General features: G+C 40.7%; 1 protein-coding gene across 2 annotated transcripts; it reads right to left on the reverse strand.

The window, feature by feature from the left end:
• Window positions 1-64: 64 nt before the first annotated feature.
• parn (poly(A)-specific ribonuclease (deadenylation nuclease)) lies at window positions 65-8,472 on the reverse strand. 2 transcript variants are annotated; one of them, XM_046370758.1, is made up of 26 exons: window positions 8,316-8,472; window positions 8,001-8,078; window positions 7,843-7,922; window positions 7,695-7,762; window positions 7,035-7,116; window positions 6,775-6,835; window positions 6,043-6,211; window positions 5,624-5,686; window positions 5,487-5,525; window positions 5,362-5,404; window positions 5,190-5,267; window positions 4,989-5,045; window positions 4,634-4,711; window positions 4,496-4,539; window positions 4,349-4,391; window positions 4,099-4,174; window positions 3,902-4,012; window positions 3,742-3,811; window positions 3,600-3,655; window positions 3,027-3,113; window positions 2,851-2,925; window positions 2,561-2,735; window positions 2,299-2,426; window positions 1,780-1,846; window positions 1,534-1,694; window positions 65-1,051 (listed from the first exon to the last, which is right to left on the reverse strand). In XM_046370758.1, exons 1-26 carry the CDS (start codon window positions 8,332-8,334, stop codon window positions 1,005-1,007), a joined length of 2,055 nt encoding a protein of 684 aa, XP_046226714.1. In that variant the 5' UTR covers window positions 8,335-8,472; the 3' UTR covers window positions 65-1,004. The 2 variants fall into 2 exon arrangements, with proteins under 2 accessions (XP_046226714.1, XP_046226707.1); XM_046370751.1 differs by having other exon boundaries at window positions 5,190-5,270; window positions 8,316-8,471.
• Window positions 8,473-16,818: the final 8,346 nt, after the last annotated feature.

The following is a 16,818-nucleotide window of genomic DNA, read 5'->3' on the forward strand; positions in this document are numbered from 1 at the left end:
AGTGAACACCAGAAGAGTGACCCTCAGTTCATCTGGGGTTTTAAGAAAATACATAAAACAGAAGTACTAAGAAACATTCTTTAATTTTTTCCCCTTTTCAAGGAAATATGAGATTTTTAAACTTTTATCTTATACAAAAATGTACACGTCATCTTAACGTTTACACCTTTTGCAAGTGAACATACCTCGACATTGTTGCGGGTTGACACAGTTACAAAACGAACACAGAAGAAGTAAAGAAAAACAGTTTTGTACAAAAAAAAGCACAATCTCTCATGAAAGGATCAAAATGACACCAATTATAAACATCACATCATCATTGAGAAGCTCATATGTGTTTGATAAAACTGGGGAAGTTAACCTTTCTTTTTTTAAAAAAAAAAAATGGAAAAAATATTTGACTGCATTAAAATACTAAATAACCCAGACATTGTAAACTACAGGACCTGTCGAGTGGTATTTTGTCTCACGACTTAGGAAATGGGTTCACAGGGATACAAAGACTGGAGAAAATGTGTCTCCTTCACATGCACACACTCACACACGACCCACGCTCACAAAATGAGACCGATTGAAGGTGACCCGTCATTAAAATTAATGAATTATTTCAAAATGATAGCATGGCTGTGGTGGCAGATTCCAGTCTGAACACAGAATAGATCAACATTTCTGGAGTTTATTTCTTAAGAGTGTAGTCGTGTGTATCTGTGTGTGTGTGTGTGTGTGTGTTTGCCTAGAAGAGTTGCCTGCTCCTCTGGCACAAGATCAAAATATGGCAGCTGTCGTTATGGCTTGTGTTCTCTCTTTCAATAGTCCAGTCATGTAGCTTGGCTGGTAGCTCTGGACTCGGTATCCACAGCTGTTGAGTGTGAACGAATGGACTGAGGGTGTGCACCACTCCCCGCGATGTACAACCTTACAGGAGAGTACCCCAAGTGCTGATGTTGAGACTCAGAGCAGGAGCTTCAGTGTGGGACAGTGGCCTCTCCACGCCTCACCCATCGCTACCAGACTTCTGGGACCTCAAACAGCGACGCTGTCGATTCAGCACCTGTACGAGAGAGGGACAGACGTGCAAAGATAAGAACAGGAGCCATGCTTCAAAGTACTTCATTTCTAAATTATCATGCTGAAATTTTGCTACATTTAACCTTTTGAAAACTTGGCTTTGCGCTCAGTTTTTATTCCTCTGTTTACAGGTTTCTACACAGTCACTATGCGCCTTAGTTGGACATGTCAGATCGATTTTTTTCCCCCTTTTAAAACATGATAGCAAATGCCATCTTTTCAATGCTGCTATACATGTAATACAAGCAACATTATCATTCACTTGCAGTCATGTTTCTGGCCACCTGATGAATCCAAGTCTATTATTTACACTATTTTGTTTGTTTTGGTTTGTACTAACTCCTAAAGGAAATGTTGTGCAATGTTTACTAGCTAGCTGCTGATTGTATCTGTCAGCATGGCTAAGAAAAAAAAAATAAATAAAAAAATCAAATGCTGAATAAGTCGTCATGCTGAAAAACGCACCTTCAGATTTCTTTTTCTTGCTCTTTTGACCTTTCCTCTTCATTGCGGCTTGTTCCCAGGTGACAGTCCCCTCAGCATTACTGGCTGGATCAGTGGTGCCCTCGGGGCTTTGATCCTCATCATCAGGGATCGGACTCAGCTCTGCTGAATCTGATGAATCTCTGCAGGGCACAGCAACCGTTAACTGACTTAAATCGCAGCAAACAGGATAACAGCGGTAGAATAAATGATCACCGTTTTACTTACGCCGTCTTTAACCATCCTTCGGAGGTCTTGCTCTCCACAGCGTCTGAATTTGCCTTTCCACTTATGTCTAGGAAACACAAGGACAACTAATGGGAACCTAAACTGGACCTCCTCATACAGCATATATATGCAAGGCATATTAATTAGTTTAGAGGGATACACTTAAAGTGTGCACAGGAGGAGCTAAATGGGGAAAAAAATAATTTAAGCCTCAAAACCTCAACTGAAATGAAAAAAATGCAAAACCATCCAGAAAACTGTTTACAAAGACAATCAAGAATGCATCTGACCAGTCCATTTCGGCAGCAGGCGGCCATTAATAACACATGAAATCTAACATTTAAATAAATCCAGGTAGGCTGAGTAATTTGTCTCATTGGTTGTGATAATTATTCACAATACCACCTGCTCTCTCCCTCAGGGCACCCCGAGTCTCTGTTGAGTACTTCTCTAAAGAAAAACTGCTTCGTGTTCCCACCCGCAGCAGGAAAGTACTTATGCACGCTTGCATTCACACACCATCGGTTTTCATCTTCTTGCTGCCTGCGCTATCCGGGTACGAGTAGTGACTCCAGCCATCTGTAATTGGAGCGTCTCCGGTCCCCTGCTCTCCCTGAACAGGACTGATGCTACGTTTCCTCAAACCCCTACAATGAAAAAACAAAAACAAACAAACAAACAAAAAACAAGAACACAAAAAACCATGTCAGTATAACCAAAAACTGTGCATACCTGCAGAGTGTTATGTTGAAAAATGCAGTGTATATTAACAAAGGTGTACCTGGGATATCCAAAACCAGTAGAAGTAGTGGAGGAGGTGTAGTGAGATTTCACCCAGCCATCCTCCCCCCAACTTTTGGCCGTCTGGCCAGACTTCTCCTTGTCCTGCTTACTCTGGATGTACTCGGCATACGTCTGGATCCTGTAACTCTCTGCATAGCGGCTGGTGTTCATAGCTGAAGATGTTAAACAGACCGCATCATCATATATCTTTTTTTTTTATTATTTTTGTGCACATGACAAGAGTCCAGTCTGGTGTGTGCACGGAGCAGTTAGCTCTGTCAAACTCACCTATCTGTACCTGGTCTGTCTGACTTAAGGACACAAATGCTGATGTGTCATCAATCCATGAAACCTGGATGTTTCCTAAGTAGATAACAGAAGTAGAGAGTGAGTGATAAACAGGGGCAAGGTGATGCTGATGTGTAAGCAGAATCATTGGGCAAAAAAATCACGCCTTGCCTTACCAAAGGCACTGAACAGCTGGTAGAGGTCACTAGTCTTCCATTCTTTGGGGAAGGTGACATACAGGACATGGTCTCTTTTAGGCTGCACTGTAGGTGGAAACAGAAGAGGTTAGCGTGAAGAAGAGCAACAGGTGAAGAGGACACCTGAAGTGGCAACAGTAGTTTCAATTTAAATCTTCATTAAGTGATATATTGAAGCTGAATTTAACAATTGACTGTTGAAGAAATTTAAGCATCTTGCTGACTTAGATGCACAGTTAAGTTGATAGAATATTAACTGTGGCCCTTCTGAGTGCAGCTTTAAAAATGTGCCCTGTGGAGTTTCCCTGTAAACAAACCTGGATGTACACTGCAGAACTTAATTATTCTAAATCCACATTTTCTAGTTTGCATGATTTCATTGCAATATTTCTTTGCATATTACCACGACCATTATTCAGAGGAACAATGTGAATCTGACAAGACAAAGGCACATTGTGTATGCTCTGTGGTGCTGCTAGCATTCAAAAGCTCCACAGTCTACCTTTACGACAAGCACAATAAGCAATGAACCAATCCTGACATCTCACTTACAATCTGGTCCTGTGATGTTGAGGTAGGGAATATCGATTATCCTCATCAGGAAGAGCCTTGAGAAGAGAAGAATTAAATGCATGTTTGAAGACACTAGCTGTTAAAGAAAGAAAACACAGCAGATACTAAGTGAATCTCTTACTTGTTGAAGAAAGGCTCGATTAGTTTGGAGCGAGCTGAGATGTACGCTTTGGGAGGAGTCAAGAAAGAGCCTGTAAAGCAGCAGAATCAAGTTAAACAACATGTATATACACACATTTGTTTTCCACTGCAAACAGGATCAATGTGGCTGTGTGCATTACCCAGGTAGTTGGCCATTGAGATGAAACAGAGGCCAGTGATGTAGGCGTCATAACCAGCCTCGTGGAGCTGTTCCTGAGCCGTGTCATAACTGGGGAACCCGGCTGCCGTTTCTGACAGAACAGCACAAACAGGAAAAGTGTCAGCAGAGTTTTGCAGGTTGAGAGCAGTTCAGGCGAACGTTAGTGTATTAACTCACCAACTTGTGGTGACTTGAAAGGGTTCTCCTTCAGCTGTTTCTCCAACTCTGCCAGAGAAGTGTTAGTGATCAGCTCCTAAAACACAAACATAACATAAATCACCCATGCTTTTGTGGTCATCCAACATCTCAAACTTGAACAGGCAGACTAATAACCATATAATGTACAATCAGTTCAGTTGGAAAGCTTCTTTTCTTTTTTTTTTTGTTGTTTTTTTTTAAAAACCTTTCAAAAATATGTCCTTGGTACCTTGAAAGGCTGAGTGGAAGCCATCAACTTTGTGTCCAGAAGTCTGCAAGTTGATAGACAGCCAATAATGTGTTGAACAATAAAAAGCAAGCAAACAAAAGCAAATGTTGTGAAGTCAACAAATTTAGCAAAGGAGATGAATATTACCTTGGAAAAACACACATTGTAACCTCTTTAAAGTCTTGAAGATCCTGGAGAAAAGGGCACAATGATAAATAATTCATAAATCATATTATTAAGCTAAGAACTGGCTATGTATTTAAAATGACCATCTTAAGTTTGTACCTCTGGCAGAGGGCAGTAGAACTGATGGATGGTGTGCATCACGTCCAGCAGCATGTTGTGGCCAACCACAAGTTTTCCCTGGGTGGATGATGAAACAGGTCAGGAGTACAAGTCAGACTTTCCAAAGCACAGAATATTAATAAGGAACAACCAGAAAGAAGCTGAATTAGCAACAAAACAAACAAACAAACAAAAAAAACCCAACACAAAACACCACATCGGTGCAGCAATGCTGGAATGAAATGCAAGTAATTGGTTCCTCCTGCTAATTAAAGAGTATAAAATACAAGGCATAAAATTATGGTGTAACTCCAGATTTACACATTTCAACTGAAAAACGCAGAGGTCGACTCACAGATTTAGAGATTGCATGGATGACCCTGGAGAAGCCGACTGCATCATTTAGCTCCTCCTGTTGGGCAGAAATCGTCATAAACAAGTGCATCCTTAAGCTCTTTGAAATGAAAGACAAACTTGTGCTGTTCTACATTCAGCCTCTTCATATTTAGGACAAAAAAAAAAAGTGACAAGCATTTGAATTTAATGTCAGACTCACCTGCTCCCTCTCCAGTTTCTGCTGTTCCCTCCTCTTCCTCTCCTCTTCATCGACTTTGCTGACCTGGATGTATCGCTCCTTCTGCACACATGCAAAACCTTGCATTAATATTCTATTCTACACTGACACTAAACCAAAAGGCTAGACTGGTTAAAATAGAACGTGCTCCTACCTTTTCTGTTTCAATGGTTTCCACATGAAGCCCCTTGGGAAACCTGTTAAAGTAAGACGGAGCTTAAACTTCTACAAACCAACACAAAATCAACAAAAACGGCACAAGTGTTGAGTGACACTCACTTCCAGTTCAGTGTCTGGTATATCAGCTTTCTCTGAAACCTGGTAAGGAGATATAAATATTAGAAGAAAATACACAAGGCACATGATAAGTACAAATTCATTGTAAGTGTGGTATTTTGAGAAGAGGGCCAGATTACCCAGTACATGGCTCCAAGTCCAAAGTCTTCTCTGAGTTAGTGAAGAGGCCCTCAACTTTTTCTCTGTGAAGAAAACAGTTGAAAAGATCAAAACACAAAAGGGAGCAGGGGTGCAATGTAATCCTGAAAGAGTTGCGTTCATAGTCTTAAGTGGCTTTAGAGTTACAGGATGTTCTCTAAGGGGAACCTCTGGACTCCCGGTGAGTCCTGGAGCAAGGATGGGGTCTCTTTCCAGTTGGCCATGCCCGATATGCCCACAAGTAAAGATAACTGCTGCATCAGGATCATATTAGAACTAAGGTGCAAAACTTCTGTCTCAGTCCTAAGACACAACCCCTGTCAGCACCAACAGTTTTTTGTGGCACCGTGATCTGCCTACAGTGTATGTTTTACTTGGAATCGGTCAGTGTAACACTTACATGACCCTGTTGATGAAATCTTTATGTTCGTCAGGTACGTGTGCAGGGCCCTTGGAAGAGGATGGGGAGATGTAGGATGGGGTCCCGACACCGTTTGCATGTTGATTTCTCCTCTCCTCGGTCTGCTCCCTCAGCTGGGCTTCCTCTTCTTGATTCAGGTATGGGATTCCTTTGAAAAACCAGAGAGGTCTCAATTTTACTTCTGTGTAGTCAACAGGAGGGAAATACATGAGAACCTGAACGTTATGAGCTCTTGCTGTAGGTTCTATTAAGTCTCAATAGCTATTATGTATGTACATATTTAGAGGGGTGAATGTAAGCGACATCATAATCCCGTGCCTACAGTGACCATGCAACCTCACTTTCTTGCAATATCTGGCAAATGTCCGACGATAAATAAAAACAACACTTGCGCTGCAAAAACCCTCCTGCAGAAATCCTTTTTGGCTTTAAATGCATGTACTCTTGTTGTCAGCGCATTAAGTCGGCAGTTCATAAAATCAATTAGCTGTTTAATTAGATCTTTACAAAGACAAGACCCAATAGTCAATGGCATGACAATGACAACAGCATAGTGCCTGAAAAAAAACAAAACAAAACAAAACAAAAAAACCTGGATCATTTAAATCAAAAAAATTTAATCAAACTGTGGCCTCAAAATCCAAAGTCAAATCAAATCTTGACACACATCATGAGACAAAAATGCATTTCACCATCACCATCAGTGCTCACCATCACAGAACACCTTGTTGAAGTCAAACCCCTGACTGGCCAGGAAGTCAATACTGGAACTCTGAAATGACAAAAACAATCTTGCATTTTTTTAAAGTTTCAAACAAAAAGTCAACAGACGCATCACCTTTTTACAGCTGACTGAGCATTTCCAGGAACAATCACTCTTAAACCTTCTAAAAATCATTGTCGCTGTTAAGTCATTTGTCTCCATTCACACAGAAGCAATCCATTGACCCTGATGAGCCACACTGACTTACTTGACAGATGAACTTAATGTCAGGCGACGTCCTGTTGAATGGTTTCGGGAATATATAAAAATTAAAAGGCTTTATAATATATCTGCAGAGAGGGGGATGTAGGAAACAAAACAGTGACAATTAGTGAAATCATTCCAGTTGCTGGGAGTCATAACAATAACCAAGTTTATAAGACATGTGCTGGATTTCTTCCATTCAAGGTTTCAGGACGAAAATGGGCTTTGGTATTTAATTCTACCACATTAATGTTATTAAAATAATAAGCACTCTTGACATCGAGTGTTGAATGTTCCCAAAATAGTTGCAAAATTAGCACAATCAAGTTGGCACACAGGAAGCCTGGAGGCTTTTGTGGCTCCAGGGGAGTTGCCTACTTGACAATCAGGACTTGCTTAAGGAGGAGATGATGTAGGGAGCACCTGCGATTTGTCAATGTGAAAACACTGTGCGAGTTTTATTTTGTCAAGGTGCACAGTACAAAAATGTCTTCCAAAGAAAGCTTGCAACAAGTCGTTTTTTTCCTCTATAGCTGAGAATTAACAAATTTGGTCTCAAAATATCAGAATTTTCACTGATGCCAAAAAAGGCACCGAGATGATACTAATTCCTCCCCAAATATCAATGTCAGCTCTTTTATTTGTTAACCAAAATTTCACTCACTTTGACTTTGTCGAGTCGTACTTGAATGTGCATAATCCAAATTGAAAGAGCAGAAAGTCCATTGAGTGCTGGTGGACAGAAAAGACGAGTTTAGTTGACACATACAGCAAATTGGACGTGTTTAAACTGCACGTAAGACGCAAATCACCTTTTTAAGCTTCGTGTATCGTTCCTCCGGTGTGTCCAACCCGTTGGTTAGTGCACTGACATTAGGACCGTCGCTTATCCCTAAAACACAAACACTGCTGATACACACACCGTTCGCTATTTCAATCTCAATCTCTGCTAAAACTCCAACACCGTTACCTGAAAATTCCCCATCGATGGCAAGGAAGTCAGCTTCCTCTATCGCGCTGTACACCGCGTTTAAACAATCTTTAAAATCTGGATAAAACAAAAGTGCATTAGCATGAGGAAAGCGTGCTTACCAGAGGAGTACCTCAGAGATTAGCTAAACCTGCAAACCTAGCTAGCTAGCAAGCTAGCAGCGCAAACAATAGGGAATGGAAGAGTCATGTGCATTTTTAATATATTTATCTCAGGTCACCGCTCCGTTTTGTATTGCCATGGTGTATATAGCGAGCTAAAAACCCAGCGAGCAAAATCTGGCTGGCTACTTACTTCGGCGTGTCACCTCCATCCTTGCACAATGACTGAACCCGGCTGACAGCTAACGTTAGCTAGCCTACGTCAACTGGCTTTTAACCGTTTTACAAACACTTCCGGGGCCGCTGCCGCAGCACAAACTGCTGCTGCAAAGCTTCGGGTTTTATGTACAGGCTGTATGTTTGCGGTTGTAATTGGGGGACATTCGATTTAAAATTTGAAATAACATTCCTAATATTAGATATTTAGATATATCATGTTGCATATTATCGTATATGTCGGTTGCAGCGTTATCGATATGTCACTGACTTTGATGCAAATTTGATTCTTTACTGCAGCAGGTTTAATTGCCCCCCTTTTCTTGATATTATGGTTTAAATTTAGGTCGCTTCCCATTTCTTAACCTACCTCTCTATCTTTTTAACTAAGCTGACAGAAAAAAAACAAATCTTATTTCAGGACCTGTTCATGCCAGTTATGTTAAGTTGTGGTTGTGTCAGTGTACCAGGAAGTGTTGGCCCTCTAAAATATCTATCTATCTATATATCTATCTATCTATCTGTCTGTCTGTCTGTCTGTCTGTCTATCCAAACTGTTTCTTTCTACCTCACTGTTATATATTCCTGTCAAGTCAAGACGACCTGAAATTAAGGAATCAAAATGCAGTTGCAATGTGACCTTATACTAGTGTTTTAAGATAAGATGAACTTTATTGATCCCGCAGTGGGGAAATTCACTTGTTGTGGCAGAGCGATTACAGGGATAATCTACAGAAAAAAAGCACGAACACGTTCATCCTTATGCTTTGCCCACAAAATAACACACACACACAATAACACACACATACACACTTATGAGTATTTCCTGCAATTACTACCTATAGCTTGCATTCCAGTGTGAATATAAAAGTCTTTTTCACGAGAAAATGTCTTCGCAGTGAAAGCAGACATTAGGCATTGAAATGCTAAGATGACATTTCAGAAAGTACAGACAGGTTTATATATATATTTTTTTTCTTTAATGAAGGGATGCTGCAAAAGGCTTCGGCTTTTATGTCTGATGCTCCCTCCATGGCTGTAAAACTGTGTTTTTGGCAGCGCTTTACAAATAAGTAATACAAAGTCTTTTCTAGCCTTCAGATTTGATGCTTTTAACCGCACGACAGAAATATTAATGTACTGTATTAATGTTGCTGTAAGTCACTTATAGTTGCCTACATAAGTGATAAATGACAAGGCCAATTAAACAGGTTATATTAAATGGTGAGTGAAAGTGAGAATGGAAGGGAGCAAGTCTGTGTGTGTGTTTATGTGTGTGTGTGTTGAACTTTAACAGGGGGCACTTGAATCACAGCCGATCTATGGGCTTCCTTTATTTTTTGAATGACCTTCAAGGCGTCGTTTTGGGTTTGCTGCTGTCACTGGCCCGTCTACGCACACACTCCGCGAGAAAATCTTAGATGTGTCCCTGAAAAACTGCAAACACATTCAGGCAGCTTTCACCAGCGTGACCAAATGATTGGTCATTATGTGGTTTTAAGGTCTGTTACACCTGTGAACAAAAAATGTCGAACAGCTGGGCTAAACCTGAATCATTCTAGTGAGAAATGATCGCATAAAAGTTTTCTCCACTCCTTTCACCATCAGACATGCACGTGCTGTTCTGCTGAGTGAGTTAGAGATGAGACGTTCACTCTCGATCGACTCCACACATCCATTATTTGTCTCAGGAAGTCAATCAGTTCTGTCAAATGACTTTTGCTCTTTTTTGTGCCGAAAAATGTGTTGTATTGAGAAAGCTTTCTTTCGGTGCAGTGTTCAATACAACGGCTCTGCCATCATGTCTGGGTTTAGAAAGTTTATAATGTTCAGCTTTTGTTGACTAAAACTGAGCTGTCTCGATTGTGTAAAAATGACTTCTAAGGTTCAGCCGAAGCTAATATCACGATTCACTGGATATTGACGGTATCCTCCAGACCTACGTTATTGTTATGGGATTTGGTTCTTAAACCTGTGAGTTCTGAAGGAATAAAGAGTGGATTTGGGGTTGGTCCTTAAATGATGTGGTCAACTTTCAGTCTTCATGAGGCCCAGCAAATTTTGGAATTCACCCAAACTGAAGAGGTAAAAAATGGTCTGAAGCTCCCAGTGTAAAGTGGACTTGGTGGTGTGGTGGATTTGTTTGTGACCATAAAATCTGTATCGAATCCTGCCTGTTGTCAGTAGCTGGATCATCAGAACTAGTCCCACTGTGGGGATGAGGGAGGGGGTCTGTGTCTGGTGTCCAAAGAGAGAGAAGCAAGGGGTTTTATGAAGGACAGTGTAGGAGCCAAATGCAATGTTATGGGGAAGCAGGGTGAATCTGTATTTGTTGTGGGTACCATAGGGGGCGCGTGGTCATTCAGGCCATAAAAGGGTATAAATGTAATTGGAAATCTGTGGCCGTCAGGTGTTGTGTGACCTGGGAAAGGTTTTTGACCGCTCAGACACAGGTGTTGAATGTTTGGAGAATGAATGTACACACATTTTTTGTTGCACCGAGAATAAACCTCGTATGAAGGAACAATCAATGGAGACGTGTGGACTCTTTCCTGATCTAGTAAGGAATTTGGAATTTGGACAACTTAGCGCATCAGATAGGTTGCTCTGGGGTCAAACCCCTCAATAGCTTGTAATAGAGTCACTAAGCTCCTATAACAGACAGGATGGATGTGTGCAGGGCCAACCCATGCCCCACGTGCCACAATATGGAATGAGATTTAAAGGTCTTGTTTCGACAACAAAAGCTCCTTATGAAACTGATTCAGTGATTTATTGGTACATGTTCTCAAATCAATTTACACACTACCACAACCCATCTGATACGCTCTGAACCTCCTCAAAACCAAGCCGGATTTAGACAAACTGGTAATGAAAGAGCAATATCAACGAGAGAACATCAGCAAAGCCTTGTACACACGGCTCACGTGAAGCAATACGATATAAAATCCTTAGTTATCTTGCCTGTGCTTTTCATCCCCGAACAGGACACGTTTTTTCAAATGAACAGACGGGTGAATGTTCATGTCGTTGCTGGTTTGGATTTTTATTCAAGCTCTTGGCTTGTATGAACTATTCAAGGTATGTCATGTTCCTAGAACGTTATTTTGGGATTAACACTAATCCTCACATCTTTTTTAATTAAAATAAGACAGTCTCTCTCCAGGAACATGATGTGCGTGGTAGAGAAGTCTAACATGGGAAGCATCAACTAGCAAGTGTGTCGTTCACCTGAATGCAGATGCAAAACACTTCAGGCAGATTTCGGCATCCTGTAGCCCACAGTTTTCAAGCCTGCTGCCTGGTTCGATTTCCTGTGATTTAATCAGGTGGTGAAAGAGATGCTGTTTGATTTGGATATCACATTTACCGCACTGCAAAATTAAAGGGTACGCTGAACATAAACCAGTTTTTAAAGATTGTTTGGCTGCAGTAATGTCACACCTTCTACAGCTAGTTTGAGATTTTTCCTCCTTTCTTTGAGTTGATATCCAGTTTTGCATCCTCTCTTGTGAGCTGTGGTGGAATTTAACAAAGTACATTCTCATGTTCAAGCACAACTCAAGCACAAATTTGAAGTATTTGTGCTTGTCTTAAATATTTTCATTTTATGCAGTTTTGTACTTCTACTCCACCACATCTCAGGGGCACATATTTTGCTTTTTACTCCACTATATTTGTCTGGCAGCTTTACTTAATAGCTACTTTTCTGACTTTTCCAAATCTTCCTGTTCAGTGAAAACCATACATCAAAAATTGGAATTTTCTGAAAATGCTCAAAGAAAAGTTGAGTTTTTAGAGAGAAGTATTTCAGGACAGAAATGCTTCAAACTGGTATTTTATTTATAGAAAGTGATGCACTGCTGTTGCACTTCTTAAAGGGTCCTTTAACTTTGAAAACAATCCTTGCTTTGACTGCAATTTAAACCCCACAGCCACCACAGGATGGCGCTATACTCCACAATTTGAGATGAGCTGTCATCAGTCCTTGCCCTCTTCCCTTTTATACACACACACACACCCAGGCACACACACACACACACACACACATACCTGCATGTGGATGCTTGAGCTCACTATAAAAGCTTTCTGCTCCCTTTCTCTTTTTCATCACAATAGATCTTAGCTTTCACAGTTAAAAGGAGCACAACGGGGGGAGTCACACACTGGGAAGAGTCAGGAAGTGAATCAAAGAATGGAGTAAGAGTCATAGTGAGAGAATGGAAGCACAGGTGGAGGGGAGAGGTGGTGCTGAAATTCAAGGAAAGAGCAGGCTGATTGGAGACCATTAGCATCTGTCAGATGAGCGTATCTGTGTCTGTGCTGTTTGTTTACTGATCCAACCAGCGGACATCTCTGCAACCAAGCTTTTTCAGAACACACAAAAAGTCTGAAGAGGGGTCACAGGGGATGGAGATGGCTAAGAGTTAGTGAAAGAAGTATTCAGAAAGGTAGTATGAAGGTGAAGAGGGGGCGAGAGGCCTGAGATTTGTAATGCAGCAGATATATATGAAGAGAAGGGGCACTCAAGACTGAAGGAGCACAGGTGGAAAAAGGAAAGAAAGAGTCTGGTTGTAATGTGACAGTTAGTGGTTCAATAAACATTTTCAAGGCTGTCCCACACATAAAAGCGAGTGCACACACACACACACACACACACACACACACAGAGGGCAGCTCACATTTTTGTAACCTGCTCAGACAGTCGTGTTATTGCTCTCCTAATCATGCGTGAGATTAGGTGGCACCACACAAGCAAAAACCTGCTGTTGACACATCCTATTCCATTTGGTTGCACACACACGCACACACACACACACACACACACACACACAGACAAACACATGCAGGCACACACACTGTGTTTCAACTGGTTCTTGAGTGAATTAAAAGCTGATTTGCTTTCAGGACACAGAGAAATGAGTAAGTGTGGTTTATCACCCTGTAATTGTAGGGTGGGGAAGGGAAAGGAACAGAGACATTGCTGTGAAGGGGATAAAAGTTTGTCAGAGTTGTGGAAGTGTAACAGATAAGTGAGAACAAAGAATAAATTGATGGCAATTTAGAGAGAGGAGCTTTGCTGGCTGCCTCTCTCTGGTCTGGTTCTTTGTTTAAAAAGAACTTGTGGGAGGATGAGGGGTTTGACTCAGATGAAAGGAAGAGCTGCTGTGAATCTCAGCTGTGGAGACAAGGAGGAGGAAGTCTCACTCTCAGAGGTTAGACAAATTTGTACCAACCATTTTCTATCACTTGTGTACAGAAAGGGCTTAATTTATTGCATTTGGGATTCTAAATTTATCACACATGATCAGGGAAGTGCTGCAAATCCTGAAAAATGAAAATGTTTGCTGCTGGTGCGATTGAGATCTTAAACCAAACAGTGTCAGAATCCAAATTTGCTTTGCAGACTTTAGCGCAGGTGCATTCAACAGCTCACATGCACACAAGGATAACAAAGACTCATCATTTAGTACAAAGAGAGAACTCAAGAGGTAACAGACAATGAAAATCACTTCATACACACAAGACTGCAAAATCTTCCAGTATGTGCAACTGAATAATAATAAAAAAATCAACATTAACTGGACTATAAATAATGCATTGATTGAAAATTTATAAACATAGAAATTTAAAAGCCGCACTATACAATATCGTTATATTAATAAATGGTCAAATGATTACATGTGCAGTGTATGACAGATGACAGACCTGCCTGTGCAGTTCACCTCGGCTCTATGCAGCATTTTGGCATCTTTAAGCTCATCATTTTGGTTTGAAGCCCCCCCCTCGAGTCTTTGGCTCACTCTCACTGTCAGAGATTGCTTTGGCTGACAGAAACTACCCAGCTTGCACCCCTGAATTCACTGTTTTAACCTGACTGTCTAAAGTCCGGCTTCATTGCTAGTAAAACTCGAAGTGACAAAATAGGACCACAGGAAACTGTGGCTGCAATGTCTAAGCCAAATTAGGAGCCTCAAAAACTAGAAACCATCTTTAGAAGCTAAAGTTGTGGCTGGATAATACTTTATACACAAGCTGTGTTATGAAGCCATATGAGTAATAGGATTGTTTGATGAAGTGAATAATCTGGCAAATATGTTGCCCATGTAGGTGTAAACAGTAATGAAGTCGTTAGCATGGGGACTTTATTCACACACACACACACACACACACACACTTACATAAAGCTGAAGACAAGATGTCGATAGTCTCAGCCTGTGATGGCACTCACTGCCACAGTAATTTTATGAATCACTTCCAATTTCCCAGGCCTCTGACTCTGCAAAATAGGAGGCAGTTACCATACAGTTTTCTAAAAAACAGCATGTGTTATCTGCATTTTAATGTCCAATACTGTCTCCGGCTGTCTAGATAGATAGATAGATAGATAGATAGATAGATAGATAGATAGATAGATAGATAGATAGATATGTAGATGGAAGTGAGCCTATGCAGCTTTTCAGACAGCTCTGTATTGTTGTTACCCTCTCTTTCATCATTCAGCTCAGTGAAAAAGCACTCACTCCTGCTTCCCTTACCTCTTTCAATATCTCTTTATCTTTCACACACACAGAAAACACACATTCGGGTACACACACTGAAACACCATCCTTGTCAAGATTCAAAACACGTTTGCCAGTCATGTGAAAATTAGCAGCGTTTGGTTTGCATAACGTGTCCCTTGTATGCGTGCCTTATCGTATCATACATGCTTTGAACACTTCAGAGTTTTGAAAGACTGAAGCCAAAACTTTTTTTTAATTGCAGTAATTGATTTTTTTTTTCATTTGCCATCTGGGAGCAGCAGATCAAGCTGTAAGCAGAATGTGGGCTTAGGCCTATGTGTAATGATAAGTTGTTTGGTGAATACGTTAGCAGCCAGTTGCCTGTTTACACATCGAGCAGACACTTTAGCATTCATTCGTGGTTCTGGCCACCTGGTGAGTTAAGTCCAATATTCGTTTGTTTTTGCCCTGCTTTGGTCTCTACCAGCTATTGTGAGAAATATTTGGCTCTTCAACTGCTAAATGCTCCATTATATTCTCCAGCTGGTTGCTATCTTTGTCTGTCTGCTATTTTGGGCTGAGCAGGTATTGTACAATGAGTTTTCAGGCAGCTGTGGCTGGAAACAAGGCTGGTGAGAGCAGTGAAAGTGAAGTTATGGACCAGAAAATCAAAAAAAAAGGAGCAGAGACAAATTCTTTAAAACTGTCATACCCATTGCTAATATAAAAATATTGACTAGTCCAGCTTTAAATGTGACAGTCCAAACGTGTCAGTTGTCAAACATGACATTTTGGACCTGACAGCCTGATCAGCATTCATCACTGTTCACGTGTACATACTCTGACGCCTTAAAATACTCAGAAGGCACGGTGACATTTTCTAATAAATCCTTTCAGTGGTTTTGAAGAGTGTGTGGCTTAAAATTATGTGCTTCTTTATGTATACTCATAGTTTTCTACACCCTGGATCTGCTCTGAAGCCAAGAGAGCTGTTCAAGAAATATTTCTACAGAGATGAGAAAAAAAAGTGTTGCAGTTGCCACTTCATTAAACTGAAAAATGGCTCTCAGGCACTGCTGGGTCTAGATTTCTTACTTGTTATGACTGGAAAGACCTGATGAATTAATCAATTTTTCATCCAGCACACATTTGAGACCAACTGTTAAATTTAAAAGAATGCCTTCTGACTGCTATTTTTATTAAGAAAAATAAATTAAATTAAAAAAACTTTTATCACAAAGTTCGGCTGACTGAACGGGTTCGGTAACATTTGTTAAACCTAAATTACCCACTTAATACATGTATTTTGTTTGAATTATTATCTTTAAAACCGACACACTTATCCATCACTATCACCAGTAAAACCTTCATCGAGGTAGAATAGTAAACATACTCTCCATCCTACGGTAGAAGTAAGCAATACCTTTTTTGCTATAATGTATTCCAGTACACCAAAACCACAAGCTGTCCTCAGCTCTGTCCACCCTTACTCTTGTATCATTAAAGCCTGGCAATCTTCACAGTTGACCCAACCCAGCACTTACATTTGAAAGTGGGCTTCTTGGCTGCTGTTTTATTGGGGGGGGGGCAATTCTACTTGCATTTGAAAGAGCTTTTGAAATGGGACAGCCTAGTTGTGCCGCCGTGACACATTTGATCTTCAAATACAGCCTTCGAAAGATGAGGCCCCTAAAATGAGTGTAATGGAATAAACTGGTTTTGCCCACTGGTTTTAACCGCTGGTGTAACTGAGCCCAACAGAGTTTTCTGAAAGCTACGACCTTCAGTTTGGTCCAGAGGTGCCTAAAAGTCAAACACAGGTGGATGTCTTACTTTGTGCGATATTCTCAATACAGTTTTATTCTTAAACAACTATTTCACAGCCATCTTAAGTGTGAATGCTTGGAAATTTAAAACGCTGAAACCTTTCCTATGTCTACCATCCAACCCATATGACACAAAAATAGCACTTGA

Source organism: Scatophagus argus, chromosome 2 (assembly GCF_020382885.2).
Source record: "Scatophagus argus isolate fScaArg1 chromosome 2, fScaArg1.pri, whole genome shotgun sequence".
Classification (NCBI taxonomy): Eukaryota; Metazoa; Chordata; class Actinopteri; family Scatophagidae; genus Scatophagus; species Scatophagus argus.

Excerpts from the sequence above, each read along its gene's own strand:
- parn (XM_046370751.1), bottom strand. Across the intron at positions 4,392-4,495 it reads ACAATGTGTGTTTTTCCAAG|ACTTCTGGACACAAAGTTGA; the intron begins GTAATATTCATC and ends ATCAACTTGCAG. Across the intron at positions 3,656-3,741 it reads ATCGAGCCTTTCTTCAACAA|GCTCTTCCTGATGAGGATAA; the intron begins GTAAGAGATTCA and ends TCTCTTCTCAAG.